At 36.7% G+C, this 22,530-nt stretch overlaps 4 protein-coding genes across 4 annotated transcripts; 3 read left to right on the top strand and 1 right to left on the bottom strand.

The window, feature by feature from the left end:
• The first annotated feature begins 430 nt into the window (after positions 1–430).
• On the top strand, positions 431–6,937 carry LOC106707502 (zinc finger matrin-type protein CG9776). Its single transcript, XM_045677993.1, has 13 exons — positions 431–856; positions 1,135–1,294; positions 2,054–2,247; positions 2,380–2,507; positions 3,432–3,560; positions 3,860–3,963; positions 4,312–4,430; positions 4,742–5,030; positions 5,254–5,359; positions 5,510–5,841; positions 5,930–6,066; positions 6,168–6,307; positions 6,383–6,937. The coding sequence occupies exons 1-13, from the start codon at positions 584–586 to the stop codon at positions 6,804–6,806; spliced, it is 2,535 nt and encodes an 844-aa protein (XP_045533949.1). The 5' UTR covers positions 431–583; the 3' UTR covers positions 6,807–6,937.
• Positions 6,938–8,845: 1,908 nt separating this feature from the next.
• Positions 8,846–15,218, top strand: LOC106708644 (glycine N-methyltransferase). The gene is made up of 6 exons (XM_045677943.1): positions 8,846–9,051; positions 10,284–10,506; positions 13,129–13,256; positions 13,689–13,948; positions 14,157–14,272; positions 14,988–15,218. Exons 2-6 carry the CDS (start codon positions 10,298–10,300, stop codon positions 15,154–15,156), a joined length of 882 nt encoding a protein of 293 aa, XP_045533899.1. The 5' UTR covers positions 8,846–9,051; positions 10,284–10,297; the 3' UTR covers positions 15,157–15,218.
• Positions 15,219–15,947: 729 nt separating this feature from the next.
• On the bottom strand, positions 15,948–17,276 carry LOC106708794 (protein transport protein Sec61 subunit gamma). Its single transcript, XM_014500349.2, has 3 exons — positions 17,137–17,276; positions 16,954–17,050; positions 15,948–16,183 (listed from the first exon to the last, which is right to left on the bottom strand). The coding sequence occupies exons 2-3, from the start codon at positions 17,045–17,047 to the stop codon at positions 16,071–16,073; spliced, it is 207 nt and encodes a 68-aa protein (XP_014355835.1). The 5' UTR covers positions 17,048–17,050; positions 17,137–17,276; the 3' UTR covers positions 15,948–16,070.
• A 318-nt stretch (positions 17,277–17,594) lies between these two features.
• On the top strand, positions 17,595–22,153 carry LOC106708725 (exocyst complex component 7). Its single transcript, XM_045677961.1, has 16 exons — positions 17,595–17,780; positions 17,916–18,081; positions 18,289–18,416; positions 18,575–18,649; positions 18,729–18,846; positions 19,130–19,347; positions 19,426–19,487; positions 19,578–19,678; positions 19,753–19,961; positions 20,035–20,202; positions 20,278–20,416; positions 20,503–20,598; positions 20,692–20,905; positions 21,051–21,144; positions 21,219–21,413; positions 22,027–22,153. The coding sequence occupies exons 1-16, from the start codon at positions 17,733–17,735 to the stop codon at positions 22,066–22,068; spliced, it is 2,073 nt and encodes a 690-aa protein (XP_045533917.1). The 5' UTR covers positions 17,595–17,732; the 3' UTR covers positions 22,069–22,153.
• Positions 22,154–22,530: the final 377 nt, after the last annotated feature.

Consider the following 22,530-nt stretch of genomic DNA (forward strand, 5'->3'; position numbering starts at 1 on the left):
AACCTGTCATGGCGTATTAAGTGACAAATCGTGTTGTAGAGTAGAATCGTAGAATAGAATCTTGAACTACGAAAAACTCTCTCTTTGGCAGGTATCTCCAAAACGATTAAATCGATCTGAATGAAATTTGGCACAGATAAAGATTACGGCCTGGAATTTCGCATAGGCTTCTTAATACGATTTCTTTTTGGATTTGGACAAAGTCACAGCCAAAAGAGAATTTTAAATAATTATCGATAAAGTTTCGATAGGTGGATAATTTTTAAATCGATTATTTCATATTAGAAAAGAAGAAATATCGAAATCTCGATATTTGGAAATTTTACCAGCTGTGGAGGTTGGAGGCCATGGACAACATGTACACACTGTACACATTATGGATTTATGGACAAGCCTACATGACAAAATGGCGGTAACTGTCACTGTCAAAGTCAAAGTTTTGTTTGAACTTATGTGAAGCGTAATTTCTTAATTAAAGCAAAATATATAAGATTTTCTTTATCGTGTGTAATTAATTTAAGTTTTACATAGACGTAAATATCCTTGTTTGTAAGATATTAAATGAAATTTTCTTGAACTGACTATGTCTCGCGATGTTTCTCGGAAGTCAGGTTACGACCGTGGTGGCGGTTGGGACCGAAATTATTACAGAAATCAAATGCAGAGGAAACGCAGTAGAAGCCCTCCCAGTAGGGAGGGTAAACGACGAAGCCGCACACCACAAAAACCTGAAAAGGATATATTAGATGATAACATTCTAAATGAGATATCAAAACTGCCAGAACCTAATGAATTATGGGATAATCAATTTCAAGAAGGTTTCAGCGGAAATGCACCACCGTCTTTTACACGAGATGTAATTATATTGCGCTAAATTTATATATTTTCAAACATTATTGATGACTGTTTGGTTATAGGCTAGCAAAATCTAATTAAGCTATGAAAATACAAGAATTTTCAAATCTGATTCTGAGTTACAAAAATATCAATATGTTTTGTGGTATTTGACTCCAAAATAGTATATTTTCATCACATTTAGGGTCATCAATAACCTTGCGAGTACACTTTAAGAAAAAAAATAGTGGCATTGAATGTGTTAACATAATTACTTACAACTGATATCAATTCTTCAAGGGTGGAAATTATCAACGCAACTATCAGCCATCATATCCTGTTAACTATGAAAACTTTGGAGGTGGGATGCCTCCAATGCCACCTGGTTCCTCGGGATGGAGTCAGCCTGCTTCTGCCCCACCTGCATTCAACAATGTTGAAGAGCAAATCAAAAAGGAAGGTAAGTGATACTCATAATTTCAGACACTAAAACTGCATTTTAAGATTGTTTTTAACTAATTTTTATCTTAGCACCAAAAATACTGCATGAAAGGGATTATCATGTATTCCATTGTTGTAAGTGACATCAAATATTACAGTTGAAGTATAAAAAAAAAACAAAATTCCCTGTAGAGGAAGGGTTTGAGACAGAATGTTCTTGGTGTATATTAATTATAAATTATTTTATCTAATATTTACATTTTACATGGTAAGTTGTGTGAGAAAGTGTTTCTACCAATTGTATTTTGGTTATTCATATAGTAATGCGTAATATTTAATTTTTTATCAATAGAGTAACATACTTTGCATCAGTAATGCAGGCGGAACCATATCTAAGATAGTGTGTACCGGAATTATAGCAACTTTCATCTATTAACTTCAAGACCTACTTTCCAGCCGGCTCATAAGATCAGGGTTGAGTCTTGTTAAATCATGCAGATGTTTTCTAAATGAAGTGTTAGATATATAATATTTGTGCATTACACAACAAAAATCTACAATTTATTAACCTTAATTTGGTATATAAGCAAGTATCGGATGCTATTGCACTATCCCATTACTGAGAAGACAAAGTGAACCTAACAGATTATTTAATATATTTTCTATGAATCAATTAAGGTTTGCATATTTTCCTATTTACACTTGTTATATAATAAATGAAATTCCCTTTGTTATAATATTATTAATATGTATATAAATCTATATTATCTTTTAACAGCGGCGATAGAATCGGAAATGCGTCACCAAAAGGCAGCTCTGTCGAAACAACGCGAGGACTGCATGAAGAAAGCGACCATATTGAAAAAGGAGCTGGAGACCTTGAAAGAGCAGAGAAGTGAACTGCACAGCGACTCCAAACGTTCACCAAGTCCTGACACCAAACGGTTTTTGAAAGAGAATACAAAGTTACAGGTTTGATTTCAAATTGCTTAAATTAAATACTTATGTTAAGTTATTGATCATTTTATAGTCATTTTTTTTAAGCTTTTTCCTACAATGTTTCTCTTATTTCTAATGCGGCATATCGTAATACATTTGCTATAGTTGGAGATACAAAATAAGTTGAAGACGATCAACAATGTAGTGGACATGTTGAACGGTATCATCGGAGAAGAGGTGGACAAGAATGAAGAGGATAACTCGGGTGAACGCGGCTCAAGGAGAAAGTCCAGGTACTATGCTGTTTGTTACATACGTTTATATATTTTATATATTAAATTAATTTATTTATAATTTGTAAGTTTTTTTATTGAATAACATTAAATATAGTACAGTGAAGCATAAAGTTTACCAGTTTGTGGATTATCAAGTTGTTTGTGGTTATATACAACGGTGGTCAAAGGAAATTACGGACTTACGAAAGAAGATTTTTTTTTAATGCATTTTGTAATATAAATTGCTGATATGATTTATATATTTTTTTTTACCTATAAATGTATTGAAATATTTAAGTTTTTGTAACATTGGAAATGTTGCTTTTACTTAAGAAAAAATTATGTCTAATTTAAATAAAGTAATGCATACTAATGTTTACAGATTTTTATTTTACTATCCTTTCTTATATCCAATTTATCTTGTTAAGTTTTTGTGTGATTTTGGAGTTTTGTTGTATGTTTGTATAATTTCGTAATAACTTACGTTTTCATATTTCAACATTTTTTTAATAGATTTTATTATATCTATGTCTACATTCCAATATTTTTATTTTGTATTGTAGTAAAACATAATGAGAATTCATACTAATAATAATAAACTTTATTTATTTTATATAATTATGCCACAATTTACGGCATTTCGTAAATGATGTAATTTTTTTTCAGACTAACTTCGATTTTTTTTTGCAGCTACGGTAAAAATGACGTCAATTAGAAAGGACTTTTTGAACCTTTTGTAAAAAAAACACTCATGAACATTTTGTCGAAATTATCAAACGCGATCTTTTCGTTCATACGCGATATCACAACACAACGAAGAGTATAACATTTTTTTGTTATTCCTTTGTACTGACAATAGACGGACTGCATTAACTGCATCTACTGTTTAAGGTGGTCCGTGTATGGCACAATTTAAAGCAGCGTACTGTTAACTGTTGTTAGGTCGCCGTCGACTAAGAGGTTCAACTACGTGTACTACGATCCGGAGATGCATTGGTGCCGCGTCTGCAATGAGTTCCCCGCCACCGCTAAAGACTACCTCACACATCTACATTCGCCCACACACCACAAGTAAACTACGCTTTGTTTTAGTGTATAGCAGATCTCTTTTTCAGTTCAGAACTCTTTTTACTTGTAAATTATTTTAAAATGTCCCTGGTTTCGTTGATTCTTAACTTTATTTTTCGTCATCGTGAAGCCGGGAAATTTAGGAATCACATGCCACGGTATGAAGCCAGTCGGACATATTGATTTTGTTTCCTAATTTATCTATGGTCGTTACGTAAAGTCATAGCAGAATTACTACTTTGGAAGATATAAAAAGAAAAATGTGCTCCTACTTCGGTATTAACGTGGTATACTGTGTGTAGAATGGCGTCTTCTCACATGGAGGCGCCGTGGCACTCTGTGACTGGTATGAACGAGGGCTTCCCCAACTACCCCTCCGCTCCAACCAAACGCACACCTATTAGAGGTAAGCATCTCATTATATTTCAGTACAATTTTTTTTTTATTTTTCTATGCTTTATGTACTTTAACAGGTAGATCCAGTAAGAAAAATATTTGTTGGGTGTGCACATGTCTGCTAGTCCGGTGAAATACCATCCAATTTTAGTGTCTTTTCCCTTCCTATCTTAATTCTTATAAGGAAGAGATGACAGGAATTTGGCACAGGAGAGAACACAAAAGAAGAGAAATTTCCTCTTTCTGTGTATCTATATAGATGAAAATCTATGGGCAACGGACTCTTGTCTATTTTGGTGACTTCAAATGTCTGCTTGCTCATTTGTCAACATTTGCTTTTAAAAGCTGATATGTTCAGGTCTTCAGTTCTTCGTGCCGTCAACAGCGTGGTACTGCAAGTTGTGTGACCAGTTCATTGGTGACTTGCACTGCGCATCTGCACATCTCAAGTCCATCGTGCACTCTAAAAACTACACTGTTAGTATACACTTATATAACTATAATTGCTGTCTCCATTTTGGCAAAGAAATTGGGATGGCAATATTAGAACTCACTTTTTGTTTCAGTATGTTTTGATTTTCATACGGAAAACATCGTATTTGTATAAATTTGAAGTAAAAATCTTCGATATGTTTTTCAATTTGATTTAAATGACATCGAGATTTGAAATCGAGTTTTTTAATTCCTATCACTTGATTGGTAATTAAATTAAACAGAGAAAATACGGATTAAAATCTCTTTACATGATCAAATAATTCATAATAATATAATTGTAATGATGTTTCCAGAACTTTGTAGAACAGAACCCTCACTGGGATACGGACTGGATGTCTGATAGACAGAAGGCCTTCGAGAAGAGCAGAGCCAAGTCCAAGGGGGAGGAGAAGCCGCCATACGCTGCACACACCATCACCTTCAGCAAGGACGGTTTCCACACAAAGAGGAAGGCCAGCCCCGACACAACGGACAAGAAACGGAAGAAGGACAGAAGGAAGAAGAAGAAGAACAAGAGGAAGAGGTCCAGCAGCGAGTCCAGCAGTTCCAGTAGTTCGGACAGTGATGATAAGAAACGTAAAAGTAAGTATGTTTGTATGTTTTAACAATGAAAATTGTTAAAATACCTGTAGATCAACAAAGCTTTCGTTCTAGTAAAAAAATTGGTCAATTAATCCGAATTACTAATTAAGTTCTGTCTAGAATTTTATGTGTTTATTTTACAAACAACCTGTTTTTTTCTTCTTTAAAATGGTAGTTTTTTCATCTTGAGGTATTTTTTTAAACATTTTATGAGATATTTCAGAAAAGAAAGAAAGCGTGATAGACAAGAATGCTCTGTCAGAATGGATGTCATCTATACCTGTCAACTTAGACAGGAAATTGTTGGACAACTTGAAGTACAGAGTCGAGTGAGTAGACATTATATTGTTTAATTAAGTTTTTTTTGTGTTTTATTAATTAATATTTAAAAAAAAATACATAAATAAAATAATTATAAAGTTTCTTCCAAAATAGGATATGACAATTTGTTTACTAAACCAATGTTTATTTTTGTAAAGAAAAGACCGACGCAAATCTCCATCCCGCGAAGGTCAAGATCGTCACGGCGAGCGCAGGTCAGAGAACAGAAGAGAAGATAGACAGGAGAGGAGAGATGACAGAAGAAATGAGAGACCGGAGAAGAGAGATGAGAGGTCGGAGAGAAGAGACGACAGGACTGAGAGAAGAGAGGACAGATCTGAGAGAAGAGATGAAAGGAGAGAGGAGCCGGATAGAAGAGAGGAAAGAACAGAGAGAAGAAATGAGAATCAGGATACAAGGGATAGTCAGTCGCGATCAGCTCAGCAAGCAGATGTGAAAAAGCCAGAAATTAAGAAGATGCCTTTTATTGGTCAGTTTTGAAATCATTATTTTCTTTATTATTTAGTGGTTCTTCATGACTTTTGTTTATACGAAAAATGTTAATAATTCTTCTTCAGGAAAGATGCCCGTCTTCAAAAACTTATCGAAAACAGCAAAGAGTGAGGAACAGAAGAAAGAGGAAGAGAAGAAGAAGCATGAACAAGAAGTCATCAAGAAGAAGAGAGAGGAGATGGACGCGGAGATACAGAAAAAGGTATCATTCTATTTATATACAAAGAAAATGAAATAAATTGTGTAGAAGTAATTTGTGTAAAAAAAATCAGTGACTTAACTCTTTGGTGACATTTCTTACAGGTGGCGATATTCAAGGAGAAGATAGCGAAGGCGCAGCTCGAGAAGCAGCAGCAGGAGTTGGGGATTGCGATGCCACCGCTCGCCTTCCTGCCGCCCTCCTGCCCACCCTGCCCGCCCTGCCCGCAGCAGCTGCTGCCGCCGTCAGTACACACATACTGCTGACACACATACCGCAAAACCTAAGTTCATTTAAATACTTTAAAATAAATTCGCAGGCCGATCCCTCCGCCGCAGCCAGCCAACAACCTGCCCAAAGACTTCCAGGAGGCGCTGGACATCATCTTCCCCTCCAACGCGAAGCCATCTGACCTGACGCAGCCGGAGCTGTTCATGCCGGGCTTGCCCCCGCCCTTCGCGCCCATGCCCTTCGCCCACCTGGGCCTAGTGCAGCCGCCCATCACCCAGGTGTCGCCCATGTCGCCCATGATGATGGGCTTCGACCTCAACCAGCAGATGTTCCAGCCCGCGCGACCACAACTCTACGACACGCATGTACCCATCGTGCCCGGACAACAGAAGAGTAACAAGAACGAGGGTCCGGAGACGAAGAAGACGGAAGGAAAGGAGAAGAACAAAGAGGAATTGGATGAGCTCGCGATGCTCGGTATTGATGCGACTGATGTCGGCGCCGGCATGTAAACCTGACGCGTTTTCCAGAAAATATTTACACAATTGTTTAGTTAGTAAATTGTCAGATGTCGTTTTACAAAATAATATTATTATATTATTAATACTTCAGAGTATTTTCTTCACAAATTAGTCGGAATATACAACAGTAGTGCCAATCCTTTGAATATAAAAAATTAAACTTCATTTACCTGAACAATAAAATGAAATGGACTTCAAACTGACTTGATGCTAACTTATTTTTATTTTATTTACCTGTTTCTTAATTTAAATGCTGAAAAATAAAGTAACCTTTCTGGTTGATTGAATATTTTGTATTGAACAAAATTGTTTATTTGTCAATTAATCTTAAAGTTAATATATTTTTGTGTGTACTTTACTCTGGGTTTTCACTGCTGTGACAAATATTATTCCGTTTTTTTTTCAATAACAATATGAAAGGTAATTTCAAAACCAAAATCACTACAGTCGTAAACACACAGTAACACTATAGATAGACAAAGTAATCTGACCCGGTGGACATAAGTCAAACTAAATTATGACAGCTCACTAGGGGGGCGCCCTGTCAATGTCAAAAATGTATCACAATATCCTCGTGTCATGTTTTTTTGTGTGATTTTTTATGAATATGTAAATTTCACATATTTTCTAATAAAACTAACCGCGATGTTAGCTCTCACCGGCTTAGATAAGTTCGTCTAACTATAATTAACTAATTTACGTGAGGTTGATTTATTTTTAAGTAACAATTATGTACTTCTAATGTAACGTTTTATTATAGAATAATATTTTTTTAATAAAACAATATTTTCATTGTTATTTCTGACTTTAACTAAATAAATTAAACGATAATACGATGCCATATCATTTCACCGCATTCCTGACCTTTGACCTATGACTACCATGGAATTAATATCACTTTGTTATTCCTAAGGTTCCACTCTAGGAACAATACATACAGTTCTCAATTTCGTCAAAGAAAGGTTTTGTATGAATGTGTAGGTATTACAACTCTATCGTAACACGCTTACATTGTCAATGTTATTGAGTTAGAAGAAGCGTTATCTTAATTCAATAATAGATGACGCTGTACAAATGTGAGCCAGAGATGTGCGGATGTGTTATCATGCAACAAAATATTTACGTAATGCACAAACTAGACTTAAAATAAATAACTGAACTACTACTAGAAATAAATAACCATATTAAAAGATAAAATGGGATATGTACAAATGTAAGAACTCGTAGGAACTGTCTCGTCATTACGGGCAGAGTACTATAATTTGCTAACAGCCAAAGGGCCACTGCACACGAAGCGGATTTGTAGTCGCTACCATGCGATTTGTGTGGCCAGCACCGTGGGAGCAGCGGTATGAAGACATTCTTTGATAAATATTGATTTTTGACATTTTGAATGCGCAATCTAAGGTCGAGGTTCGAAGCCCCGAAATATGAATGAAACTCCGTGAAAAATATAAATGCATTTTATTATGTTCAATGCATTCATGTATCAAAATGGTCACAAGGATTTGCCTAAATAATATCTGGACATGAAGTTAGTATTTTTTATATCATGTAAGATTTCTATTTCTTTCGCTCAAAATATTGCATAACATTTTTAAAAATTGCGATATGCTTATTACAAAAAAATATAGAGAATCATTAGAATAATTTAAAAACAGAATAATAGTTAAAATTACAGCATATACTAAAATCAAATTAAAAGAATGCATAGCAAAGAAAAACATGGTACAAATAATGTTACGTAATTCCATGTTACATTTTATCAGTAGACTATGTCAAATGACTGTGCCAAATTTTAAAGAGCCGAGATTTGTTGAACCTTTCTGGAGATAACTTCTAACAAACATACATCCAAACTTTCGTATTTAATATATTGGTAAGATTTACTGAACATAAGCCTTTAAAAAGAGTGTGTAATTTTTAGTTTTTAGCTATTTATATTATAGCATTTCACGATCAATGCCATCAGGACATTGAAATTTGCAGGCCTCTGTTCAAATAGTGGGTTAGATCAGACCGCGAGCGTCAGTTAGTCGCAACCGCGTAACCGCGTAGTGTCAGCGAGGCGGGTCTATACGTCGGACGTGAAAACCATCGTTTTATTGCATCATTGTTTAGTACGTGCTAAAATATATAACGTGTTGAATATGGATTGTTGTTCCAGTGCTAATCGTTGATACATCGTTGCCGTTTACTGTGATATTGAAACGCTGGGATATTAATTGTATTATAGGTAGGAATTTTATTTATCAATGCTTTTTTGTGGTAAAATATCTTTGTATTATTTAATAATAAATCGATTTAAATTGTGTTATTGTAAAATTATGTAAATGTACATAAATTTTCTACACGCCGCATGTCTCATTCAAAAATTGAGAAAAGATTTCTCGCTTTAATTGTTTTATTTCGGTGTATTATTAACATTATTCTCGACTTTATGAAATTAAAATAAATCCAATAAGACACAAATTTTTACAAAATATGTGCACAAAAATAAATACAAAAATTTGGTCTTAAATTATGAATATTAAATGCATGCGTTTTATCTTTGGTGTTAATAATAATAATTAATAACATAAAATGGCAGTAACCAATATAATGCATTTAAAAAATTATAATAACACAGAGTTGTGATAAATTATACGTATATGTCATAACCGCACAACATTAATTATTTAATTGAGTTCGGATATCAATAAATATTTAACTTTATCGTCTTTATAAATTAATAATGGAAAGAAATTAGTTACTTCATAATAACGTAAATATTATCAAAGTAATCAGAGTTACTTATATTACGTTACATTGAAATTGGTAGAGTTTATTATTGGAATAGACTATGGGCAGCTTAGCTATGGTTATACTTGTAGATAAGCTTTCGCTCTACAAGACACACTATGCTAGTAACGTTTATGATTTATAATTTTTATCAGACCATAAAGTGGTTTGTGGCAGACGAGATAAGCTACACCAGAAAACAAAAATTAGAACAATCTTCACACAATCTCTAGCGTATTTAAAAGTAAAACCTATGTTTTTTGTATGTTTAACTAGTAGGTAACCTAGGCATTTACGTAATGTTATGTATCCGATAAGCTTTGTCGTGCTGAATCAGTTGCAACGTAACATTTGTGATAAGATGACGTAATTAGATATCAAAATATATAATCGAATAATTTAGCAATACAGTCTATGTAAAACTTTTTATAAAGTTACGCAGACTAGCTACGCGTTTACAGTTACCTCAGTAGGTAACGGTGCATAGGTGTGTATTGGACAATAAAATAAATATTAGGCGGTACAATATTACAAGCGACTTAACTAAGATTTAATTTTAAGACCGGGAAATGGTCAATCATTCCATTAAAACGCCTAAAAACTATAGATTTAATGAGTACAGTTGTTTCTTAAATACAAATCTCTTTTCAAATGACTACAGTTTAACAGTATCCCATTAACCAACAGGGTGTTAACACACGATGTCAGCGGACAAAGTATTCCACTCCCGGTCGCAGGGGATCCCCTCTGAGGGTGTGAAGGATCAGTACGCGGACGGCAAGGCGGCCAGGGTGTGGAAGAAGTACATCGGTGACAGTAACCAGCGCACGCAGAACTACAAGAACTTCCTTACGGGTCTGCTCAGGAAACACAACTGCGTTAAGGTGCTGGACGCCGCCTGCGGTACAGGGTGTGTATAAATCAGAGTTTAACATGAGAAATCTATACTAAGGCACGCCCTAAGTGAACAATTAAGCACAGTTTTCATCTTGGTATCAAACTATTGATAATAGTTGACGTAATTCTATGTATAACTGACTGATTGGTGCTATCTAAGAAGTTATATTTTTAACGATAAAAGTACAAAAGTTAACCTCCAAGTTGAAATGTCATCTCAAAATGAGCTATTAAAATGTACGTGATTGGATATATAAATTATCTTGTATATAAAATTTCCATGTCACAATGTTAGCTACCGTACTCCTCCAAAACGGCTTGACCGATTGTTATGGAATTTTATATTCACATTCAGTAGGTCTGAGAATCGGCTACCATCTATTTTTCATACCCCTATTAAGATTTTTTTAATTGCGCGCGGACGGAGTCGCGGGCGACAGCTAGTCTTGATATACATTTTACATGTTTGATTAATTTTTATATACTTATCTAAAACAAAACACTATATAACTGCGAGATAAACGCTGTCCGTGTATGAAAATCTTATCATTTAACTAAGCAAAAAAAAAAATGATAAAGTAACAAAAGTTGGTAACATACGAGTACACAAAGCGATAAGGCAATTGAAAGCTATATTGTATTCAGCGTACAATACGTAATGCAATGCCAGTAGTTATACCTGAAATGTTCTGGTCAGTCCAGACGTATTATACTTAGGGTTACCAGGTCGCCAAACCTACTAGCCAGACAGACCAGCCAGTTTGGCCGGACATTTGGGTAGAAAGGTCGGACACTCTATGTTATTTAGGATTTTGTCTCAGTATTAATAGGTACACTCTCGTTTGGGAAATGTAAAAAGCCTAACAAAAGCCGGAAAACCGTTTATTTTGGCCGGACACGCAATCAAAAAGTCTACCTATGTCCGGCTTTATCCGGACGCCTGGCAACGCTAGTTATACTTATAGCTATTTGATAGTCTCAAATAAAGCATGCATTGTTTATGGCAGCAGAATTTCTGTCCGTGCGAATATTTTATGTCAATAAAAAAAATCGCATAATATTATGTTGTGTTTACATTTTTCGAAATCTAACAACGTTGATCTTCCGTTATTTTTGGAAAGGTAGCAAATGAGCAGGCGGCATGAATTGGTTCTAATAGTAAAAGACTGCTACCCATAGATCTATATTAAGGATGGAAATGTGTTGCCAGTTTGTAAGTTATAATACTTAAGGTTATATCAAGTTTAAAATTCCTCGAAACTTCTCGAGAAGAAGACGATTTAAATCACATATAAAAGGGTCCCGAAACAGGATCAAAAATAAAACGCGAAAGTTGGGACATAATTTGGACAAGTTTTTGAGTTGCGCGATAACCTGTTTTGATTTACTGACATGAGATAAGTTTACTTTATTGAAAGCAGAAAATAGTCATCGGATGTAAAAAAAAAACTATTTAAAAATTATTTTACATGTGTAAATATTTTTAAACAAATTGTCTTTTCGTGAACTTTCGCTTGTATGTAATGCTAAGCCACGAAGCGGATTTAAATACGGTTTTCACATCATCAGAACATCATTGGCACATACCGATTCATAATGACTACTTTTTTATTTAAAAAAATAAATAACTTTATTTGCGGCGCTTTTTTGGTTTTAACAGTAATTATTAAGCAAATAATATTCGTCATCAGCAGAAGTTATGTAGTTTAAAATTCCCTTTTGATATGACAAAAAAGAGACTTGATCAGAAGTATATTATATCCTTTGGTATTCGGAAATAAATCTAATAAAAAACGGTATTTAATCGGATAGTTAAAGTATTCGCCTAATAAATATCTTAATAATTTCACGAATCGACTCTCAAATGTGTAATGAACTTTTTTTTATGTCCATCATGTTTTCGTTGACTGTCGTATTTATTATCTATGTATGATAATGTTTATATAAAACAGTGTAATTACGTTTAAATATCTAATAAGACAAGATAGTGTTAACCTTTCGACATAAACAGCTCTCTTATCGCACGTCATTTATCTCGACTTGTCGTTACGCAGGAGAACATAACAAAATTAATTTCATATCTTGACACTAACTACAATCTAAACAATTTCTTCTCTCTGTCCAACATCAGATGATTATAAATCTGTCGAACAAGAACAAGTTTATATTTTTAAGGATAAAAATAAAACAAAAGGCTCATCAAAATTCTGCCACTAGCGTTTAGAAATTATAAAACATCGAATTAGTTTAAGATAAGACCCTTATACGGGGATACTAATCAACTAGGAAGAAAATAATGATCTAATAATGTTATATTTTAAGTTCGAAGAATTTCGAAGAAATATTTTTTGTCAAATGTTATTCACAAATACCTAGTGCAATTTTAACTTAAAGAAGTTTACATTTAGTAGACAATATATCTACACTCGTTAGTTTTTTTTTTAATTAAAATTACTAAGAGATTATTTGATATTATCAATCTAATTAACTGTAGCCTTGTGCTAGGATTCTAGGATATGGTTGTGACAATAGTTGAATAGCGGAAATCGAACAGACGACCGTATGATCGGACGTCTGTGCCATGAACCATTAGACTATTGGCGCTTGCTAAATGTAAATGTGTTTGTACTTTCAGAATAGACTCTATGATGTTGGTGGACGAGGGTTTCAAGGTGGTGTCCGTGGACGCCTCAGACAAGATGTTGAAACATGCGCTCAAGGCGCGCTGGGAGAAGAGAAAGGACCACAAGTATGATGAGTGGAGTACGTACAATATATACCTAATTAAATTGTTGAATAGTGTTGCCATTACGTAGGTACTTATTACGTATAATATAGTTTAAGATATTATAGTTTTTATTTTAAAAATAAATTGCAATTTTTATAATTTAAGTCACATGACCTTTCTCGGTACCTATTTTAACGTAAATTTTCAAGTTTAAAGTACCTACTTTAATAAGTTTAAATGTAGATGCGACCAAATTGGTAAGAAGTATTACATAATATTTGTATTAGTAAAATAGTATCTTCAATTCACATCTGCCCTGCACATAATTATACTTTCCTCTCATATACCGGATGACTGGTAGAGAATGCCTTTAGGCATTAAGTCCTCCTTGTACTTATAAAAGTGCTAAAGAATAAATAAGTATGTTATCAAACCAATAAGACATTATGTAATCTCTCATTTTCCAGTAATCGAAGAAGCTAGTTGGGAGACATTGCCGGCCGACATCCAGTCGTTCCTGCCGGGCGCTACCTTCGACGCGGTCATCTGTCTGGGCAACTCGTTCGCCCACTTGCTGGACGAGTTCGAGGACCAACGCACGCAGAAGATGTGCCTCCGGAACTTCGCCAAGGTGCTGAAGCCCGGCGGCCTGCTGTTCATCGATCACAGGAACTACGACGCCATGATCAACAGCGGAGCTACACCCGGACATTCCATATATTACAATGTAAGTAACTATAATTTTATAATTTTTGTTTTGTTTTTACTTCCGCCTGTGAATTATAGAAAGTTAGGCACAGGTTTTTGGCGACTACGAAATAATTCCTCAGGTAATGTAAAAATGGCTATCTTGCTTGAAGGACCAAATTTTAATTTACATTATAATTTTTCTATGTAAAATCTGCAATAGACTAAATAATGTATTGTATAAATAGTGCAGCTATCCAGTGGATATCAAGACGTCAGTCCTGGTGGTGCGCGGGAAGCCTGAGCTGGTAGCGCTGGACTACCTCATCCACACGAACGACGACGCAGAACTTAACGAACAAAGGTAAAAGACAGAAGTGAATTGATGTATTCATTGTGTTCTATTATATTTGTTAACTTCGATACCAATTCGTCTATAACAACCAGTTTGCAGGGGCACCTTTGTGGAAGGATAAACGAGTTGATACCTTTTAAAACTTTCGATTTCGAAGTTGAAGACCTCAATTCTATTCTATATAGGTTAATTCATAATATCCAAAAAGAAACCAAAAAACTTACATAACGTTAACCAGTTACGACATAATTGCTCCATTCAATCGTTTTTTTTTTATATGAAAATGTGGCAAACAAGCAAATGGTCACCTGAATTCGCGAAAATAGCGAGGGGACCATTGCCCATAGACATCCGCAAATATAGATGCGTTGCCTACCTTTAATGAACGGAGGAGGGGACGCACAGAAAGAGGACATTGCCCCTTTCCATGCGTCCCCTCTTCCGCCAAATCCACTTCCCCTTCTCATCCTTTCCTTATAAGAAAAGAATGTTAAGGGGAAGAGGACTAAAATTAGGCCTCCGGCACCACACTCAACAGACGAAACGCGGAATTACTTCCACTTCACGTCTGTCTTCTGTGTGGTTGTGGTATTTCACCGGACGAGCCGACCAATTCGTGCAACTGATGTTGTTGCCGGCGTCTACCACTGTTAAACTAAAAAAGACCCTTTATACCCCAGACAAGAAGATCTCCTATTAAAAAGGTGATGTTTTATATTGACAGCATGTTCCGGTTGTGCTACTACCCACACAAGCTGGACAAGTTCACATCGATGTTGGATGAGGCATTCGACAACAAGGCAGAGCACAGCATATATGCTGACTTCAAGGCATTGGATCAAGTAGACAATCCCGCCTACTACATACATGTAATGCGGAAACCACTCAATTGATGTTCCTATTTTTATTAGTACAAATAGATTTAATTAACACAATTATGGATACTGAAAAATACTTCAGGGCTCAAGTGAATAAAATATACTCAATTTTACAATAAAAGTCACAAGTAAAATTAATATTATCGCTAAGTTTTGATCAATCTATTAATTTATGACATATATTTGACATCTTCACTTTTTATTTGTCCATTTTTTACTTTATTGTTGAGATTTTATACTACGTTTTTTTTAACTTTAACATAATATAAAAGAAAAGTAACTATTTCTTTAATTAAGTGTTACTTTCTTACACTAAGATAAAATGCAACCAACAAATAAACTACCAAAATGTTTTCCATAAACTACCAAAATGTAGGTCACATTTTTACATAGATTGAATGGGTTCAGAACTCGAATAATTAGCTCTATATGCATTTATTATTAAAGACATTGTTTGACATTTTGTTGTAATAAAATTGTTGAATTTTTATAAATTTTATTATGTGGTTTTATTCGTCCTTTTTTTAATGATGTAATCCCGGCCGATATCAGCCACGGCAACTGTCTTCAACTCCGGTTTTGCCGTTGATGTGCTTGCATGTGGCTTATGTAGCCAATTTTGTTTGTAAAAACCCTAAATTGCCTTGTAATAAGGCAGGCGACAGATATGGTAGTATCTGGTTAATTTATTTTCTAATACAAGTTTTCAAATATTTCATTTATAACCATTCCAATTTGCATCTCCACAAAATTTTAATAATCAAGAAGAAATAGGAAAAAAATATACAAAAATAAAAACTACAGATAAATAAAAAAATTGATATAATTTATTTATTTAAATCATAGTGCAAACGGAGGAGAATTGAGAATTTAAGTTAGAGGGCTCTGGGCTTAAAGTTAAAATTTATATCTAAGCAACTAACTAAAGCTTACGATCCAACAATAATGTTGTTGATGGGGATGTGAATTAATTTTACAAAGAAACCAATGAATCCCATGATGCAGAATCCGATAGCAGTGGCAATTGCAATCTTTTGGAATTCTGCAAATAAAGAAGTAAAATATATTATCATCAGTAACATAGAGACAGTTGGTTAATCAGTAAAGCTCGAATTATATATGTGATTCTACTCTGATGCCAGTCTGTCCCTTTTTTCACTTCTATAGCAGCTGTTATGAATATATTCCTTATACTAAAGTATTCTTTTATGAAGGCATACATTCACTGAGTTGATAATGCTTTAGTCAGTATTTTTATTGGTATATTGTTAGTTCTTTTCAGTTTTTACCCTTATGTTTCTAGTGCTAAAATACAAATACAAAAAAATACTGACATCCTTTCTATTCACTTTGAAAAATACAGAATACAAAATGTGTGTGTACCAACTGTTTCACAAATGGAAACTCATAGTAAAGTAAATAATATAATGCGTCTATTAACAGGATATTATATATGTAGCATACTTCACAAGAAGAGCGTCGGTGGCTCAGGGGTTTCAGCACTTGACTTGCAATCTGCAGGTCCTGGGTTCGAATCCCGCCATGTACCAATGTGTTTTTCGATTTTCGATTAACATATGTACATTTATCCGACGTTCTTACGGTGAAGGAAAACATCGTGATGCAACCTGCACATATCTGAGAAGAAATTCAATGATATGGGTGAAGTCAACCAACCCGCACTTGGCCAGCGTGGTTGACTATGGCCTAGTCACCCCTAACTTGGGGTAGGCTCCGAGCCCCTCGGTGGGGACATATAGTGAGCTGATGATGATGATGATGACACTTCACAATATATCTGGATTATCTTACCTTTTCTGTCTGGTTTTGTGCACCTTCTTACTAATCTAATAGAGTCTTTAGCGAACTGCTTGCCTGGCTCTACAAACTTTGCGATTTGATCCATTTTCTGAAATAGGAATTCAATAAATCAATAAAAGTTTGTCGAGTTTGTCACATCACAACACAAATAAATTTTACACAATTTAAACTTACGTTTTATTTAGAGCAATTTAACACAATAATTAATGCAATCCTTTGAGCAGTTATTGTAAAAGTGCCTACGCTTCACTCTTGTTGGATTTATACAATTATGACAAGACAACCCAAAATTAAACGTCAGCCACGTTTCGAGAAGGCACGGCACGTCATCATACATTCATAACCCGTTTGGATACAACAATAAAATTTGTGAATGTCAATCTTTTATCATTTATATTTAAGAAGTTTATTTGCGATTATCCAAAAGAAGTAATGCGGTAATTAGTGGTTCAATACATATGTTTGCAAAATCAAAATGCAATTATTTGGTTTTAAAAAGTAATTGAAAAAATTCAAACAAGAACAATTTTCTTTACCCACTTGTCATTCCATTGGCTTTTGATATCCCAGATGTTAGATGTTTGACAGTTGACAGGCTGTCATATTATTATTTATTTGTAAATTTTTATCAAAAACATTATTTTATTTAAGAACTGCAATTATTTTAGCTGTTGATGTAGTGCATTCAGGACATATATTTTGAAGCGATATTTTACCTAATAATTTGAATATTAGTGGCATAATAATAGTTTCTCTGAAGATAAGCCATAATGTACGCGATTGAGAAAAAATTCGAAATAGAAATGAAATTAAAAAAGGTAATTTGAGGCAACGAAATTTTTTAATTTATTTTCTTCTTTCACTAAGTACACGATTGAATTAGTATCATGCTACGGGGTTGTTACCTGCTTCGTTGTTATGTGGGCGTTTCCCTAACATTTTTATGTTTTTAGGAGATGACAAACATTCAAGAGTTAAAAGCGGCTGCAAATCGCAGCTCCGCGTTGGCAGGAGACGTGTGCAACGTGCTAGGCGCCTGCGAGCAAAGGCTGCAGCAATTGGAGACGGCTGTTCTGCCTTTATATGGGGACACTGCTCGCTTGCAACATATACATAACAGTATGTTATATAAAGTTAACATTTTTAATGCCACTACGATTTGTTCATATGAAATTAAACTTGTCTGGAAAGTCAGTTGCAAAATTGTCATAAAACATTTTATAACATCCTATAGGAAAAATGCCAGTTAGATTGAGCCAGCTTTTTATTATATGCATTTACCACCTTTTTGACTAATATAACCAGTCAAAAAAATATTTATTGTAGATATGGAGCGCACAGTGAAGGCTCTGGACCATGTGATCAACTTCTACATGATGTCCAGAGAGCTGGCTGATCTTATACAAGCCGGTCCACACACATCCTCCACAGAATCTTTAAATATTTATCTTGAGGTATTTCATTCAAGTGTTTAAAATCATTTATTGTTAAAAAAATTACAGTCTCTTAGTACAAAATGTTATTTCCATGTGACATTGATTTTTTTTATTGAGTTAAACTAAAAATTCTAAATAATAAATAGAAGTATTTAAATATTACTTATCTTCCACAGGCTTTGGATAAATTAGCAGAAGCACAGAACTACTTCAATAAGAATAATCCTCAAAGTGTTGAACTAGAAAATATTGTAAGTTAAAATCAATTTTAAAATTGAATCTTTTGTATGTTAATGTTCTTAGATACATCTTATGTTTGAATATATTCAGAATCAGTTATACAACACGGGAGTGCTGAAGTTGGAAAGTGCATTTGAGGAGCTGTTGAGCCGCAACACCAGGCCTCTCTCCCCCACCACTCTCATGGACATGATTGCCTTGGAGGAAGGTAATTATCTAAGTACACTTTGCTGAATTTACATTACTTTATTTGAAACTTCAAAGAATAGGACACTACAAATCTACGGGCAGCCAATATAGGGCTATAAGATTTTCTTATTAACGAAAAAAGATTTGGTACCTTGAATAAAAAGAGTGCTGAAAGCTATGACAAAGCGATAAAGCAAATTGGTGGTTTTTGGTTAATACATTGTCAGCACATAGCTTTACCCATTAAGTCTTAGTTAAGCCACTAGTATAATATGTATAATTGAGCGGTTGTGCCACGTCAGACTCTAGCGTGGAGAGCGTGAGTGTGAGTGTGAGCGGCAGCGGCTGCGGGAGCGGGACTGCGCTGGAGACGATGCGCAGCGCTGCGGCTTGGCTGAGCGCCGCGGGCAGACCTCCCGCTGCCGCGCTGCTGGCAGTGCGGGCGCCCGCAGCACGCTCCTCTCTCACCGCCTTCAAGGACTTCCTCAGGTCGCGCTCCATGGCCGCCTCGCCCCTCATGGTCAGTGTTGCCTGTCTTACAAACTACTGCTGAAATATTGTTGCATTTTTTTGGAAATGTATGATTGTATTGTTTCAGAAATCGAAGAACTTGCTCCATCGTTCAGACAGCACTAAAAAGACGAGCAAATTACAGAAAGTGTTAGTAATATTTAATGCTATATCAATTTTAGGAAAATGCAATAGTTTTCGATTTACATAACTTAACAATTTTGTTGATTTCGTTTATAGATTAGAAAAGCGCGCGAACAAATTAATGATGAAAGCGTCTCAGACGCTGGAGCAGTCGACGGGTCTCGCGATAGGCCCGCGGAGGTCTATCAACGAATCCTGTAAGCCATATTGAACCTTCATAAAATAACATAAAGTCATACGTGTTGTGATGCAATGTGTGTGTGTGTGTCAGACGGGGAGGAGTGCGGCGAGGGTCCGGGGCAGGGTCCGGGGCAGGAGGAGGCGGATGCGGAGTGCGCGGGCGCGCTGGCGGCCTGCGTGTGCCGGCTGGCGCGCCACGAGCAGCGCGCCGCACTCGGCCTGGTGCCGCTGCCGCGTCTGCCCGCGCTCCTCGCGGCCACGCTCAAGGACTGCTTCGCCCTGCTCGCCGCAGACGTTGAGGTACATCGCACAACATTCTTCTTACACTGACTATTATTTGAATAACGTTATAATCCCTTGTTTAACTTTGTAGCGTGCGTGTAACCGTAGCCACCGTGCGGCGTCGCGCTGCAGCCGCGGCGCCGCTGCGTGCTGGGCGCTGCTGGCGCGTCTTCAGCGGCTGCAGCCGGACGTGCAGCGCGCGCTGCAGCCCGCCTCGCCCGCTCCCTACACCGCCATATTGAACAGCTGCCAGCAACACGTCAGTACACTCAGGATGCGGTAGTGTGTGTTGTGGGCGTGGGGAGTGGGGAGTGACGTGCGTGTGATGTTGCAGTGCGTGCGCACGCTGGAGGAGTGGGTGGAGGGGGTGAAGAGCGACAGCGCGGCGGGCGCGGTGGACGGAACTGTGCACCAGCTGGCGGCTGCTGCGTTGGCCCACTGCCACGCCCTCGCCGCGCATCTGCCCACTGTCGGTGAGCGCCGCCTACCTCCGCCCTTCCCCGCACTGACACAGCGTCGTGTCATGTGGTACATATGCTGTAATGTCCATGTTGCGCAGGCGCGGCGCTGGCGCAGGAGCCGGCGTACATGCGCGCCGCCAGCCAGCTGCCCGCCGTACAGGACCGCAACGCCCTCATGCTCGCCATATACATGCGTAAGTATTACTGACAAGTTTTAGAGTACACACAGTACACGTGTACTATGTACACGTGCGTATAGTGGTGACACTAATTGTTGCTTTGTACAGGCAAGGTGCTGGCGCAGCTGAACCTGGCGCTGCGCAGCAAGAGCGAGCAGTACCCGGATGCGCTCAAGGCCATCTTCCTGCTGAACAACACGCTGTACCTGCTGCAGGGTCTGCAGCGAGGCGGACTGCTGGACGTGCTGGCGCTGGCGGAGCCGCAGTGCGAGGCCACATACCGCGACATCATACAGGAGCACAAGAACAACTACCTGCAGAGGTATGCACTGCCACCTCACAATGCACCACCCTGTATCTCTCCACACTATAGATAGTCAATTCTATAATATTTTTCTTGTATATCTCGCTATGTAATTTGGTCCTTCGAGTCGGTTATTGATATAAACGATAAATAATGCCTGCAGCTGGAACAAGCTGCTGTCTCACATCACGCTGGACGAGCCGCTGCCCAGCAAGCTGCGCGACAAAGATAGACAGCTGCTTAAAGACAAATTTGCGGTGAGCACCATACAGACATTTACAACATATGTCACAGAATGGTATATAATATAGTTGTATATGTCTGTCGTAAGTCATTCAATCGCGAGTGGGAGGAGTGCCGGCGCGCTCAGACGGGCTACAGTGTGCCCGACGCGGAGCTGCGCGAGTCTCTGAAGCGCGACAACAAGCAGGCGCTGTTGCCCGCCTACACCGCATTCTACGACGCCCACGCACATCTGCCCTTCTCCAAGAACCCCGACAAGTACCTCAAGTACACGCCCCTACAGGTACGCCCACTACACACTACACCCGCTGCACACTTCGCCCGCCACACACTACGCCCACTTCACACTTCGCCCGCTACACACTTCACCCCTTACACACTACGCCCACTTCACACTTCGCCCACTACACACTTCACCCCTTACACACTACGCCTACTTCACACTACGCCTACTTCACACTTCGCCCACTACAATCTACGCCCGCTACATACTTCACCCCTTACACACTACGCCCACTTCACACTACGCCCACTACTGTGAAACTGTAAATGGCCGTAAACTCGGCCACCGTAATAACCGGCCACTGTTTGCCTTGGAGAGGTCCAAGGCAAACAGTGGCCGGTCAAAAAAAATGAATTAAATGTCTTCGTTCTGAGTACACGATGGTTTTATTTGTGTTGAAGTGCTGTGTTGTGCTGTGAAGAAAAAATATTTCTCGACCCTGAAGGCATAGACAATGTTATAAGTGTGAAATTGTTGAGAATTTTTATTTTTCTTTGCTTTAGTCGGCTGTGAAATGATTATTTCTGTTTTATTTACTATTGCAAATGTCGAGCTTTAGAAGAGTGAACTATTTTAACGAATCTTGTTTTGAAAGTGCTAAATTTTGTTGCAGATCGCGACACAATTGGACGGCTATTTCGATGAAGCCGCTTAAAAATTATAAAAAATATATATTATTGTTATTAAATTATTTTATAATCAAAAATTTTAATTATGTATATTTTTTTTTAAAACTGAATATAGATGAATATAACCCGTGAATAATTGTTTCATTTAATCATCCGTTTTATTTAAGAATAATTTAATTAAGAGAAATGAAATTATAATGAATTAAACAATAATGTCAACATAAACCTTTATTGGCTTATACTTTTCTTTTTGATTTCTTTCCTTTCTTCTTCTTTGGCCACTGAAACAAAGATATTGTGATAAAAATACATATAAAAATGTAATCACAACTAAACATACGGATAAATAAAACGAAGTAATATATATACATAAAATATAAGTGCTATTTTATATACATATATAAAATACCACTTGCTGTCTGTTGGTGAATTTTCTATAGAGCTGTTTTTGATCACTAACACAGGGAACACAAATATTGCAAAACTTT

Source organism: Papilio machaon, chromosome 5, assembly GCF_912999745.1.
Source record: "Papilio machaon chromosome 5, ilPapMach1.1, whole genome shotgun sequence".
NCBI lineage: Eukaryota > Metazoa > Arthropoda > Insecta > Lepidoptera > Papilionidae > Papilio > Papilio machaon.

Bases quoted from the DNA above. Each gene is read 5' to 3' on its own strand.
- LOC106708725 (XM_045677961.1), top strand. From the start codon at position 17,733: ATGTACGCGATTGAGAAAAAATTCGAAATAGAAATGAAATTAAAAAAG. The intron at 18,650-18,728 runs GTAAGTTAAAAT...GAATATATTCAG, and splicing joins GTGTTGAACTAGAAAATATT to AATCAGTTATACAACACGGG. The intron at 21,414-22,026 runs GTACGCCCACTA...ATTTTGTTGCAG, and splicing joins TCAAGTACACGCCCCTACAG to ATCGCGACACAATTGGACGG.
- LOC106707502 (XM_045677993.1), top strand. From the start codon at position 584: ATGTCTCGCGATGTTTCTCGGAAGTCAGGTTACGACCGTGGTGGCGGT. The intron at 2,248-2,379 runs GTTTGATTTCAA...CATTTGCTATAG, and splicing joins AAGAGAATACAAAGTTACAG to TTGGAGATACAAAATAAGTT. The intron at 3,964-4,311 runs GTAAGCATCTCA...TGATATGTTCAG, and splicing joins CAAACGCACACCTATTAGAG to GTCTTCAGTTCTTCGTGCCG.
- LOC106708644 (XM_045677943.1), top strand. From the start codon at position 10,298: ATGTCAGCGGACAAAGTATTCCACTCCCGGTCGCAGGGGATCCCCTCT. The intron at 10,507-13,128 runs GTGTGTATAAAT...TTGTACTTTCAG, and splicing joins GACGCCGCCTGCGGTACAGG to AATAGACTCTATGATGTTGG. The intron at 13,257-13,688 runs GTACGTACAATA...CTCATTTTCCAG, and splicing joins CCACAAGTATGATGAGTGGA to TAATCGAAGAAGCTAGTTGG.
- LOC106708794 (XM_014500349.2), bottom strand. From the start codon at position 17,047: ATGGATCAAATCGCAAAGTTTGTAGAGCCAGGCAAGCAGTTCGCTAAA. The intron at 16,184-16,953 runs GTAAGATAATCC...CTTTATTTGCAG, and splicing joins CACAAAACCAGACAGAAAAG to AATTCCAAAAGATTGCAATT.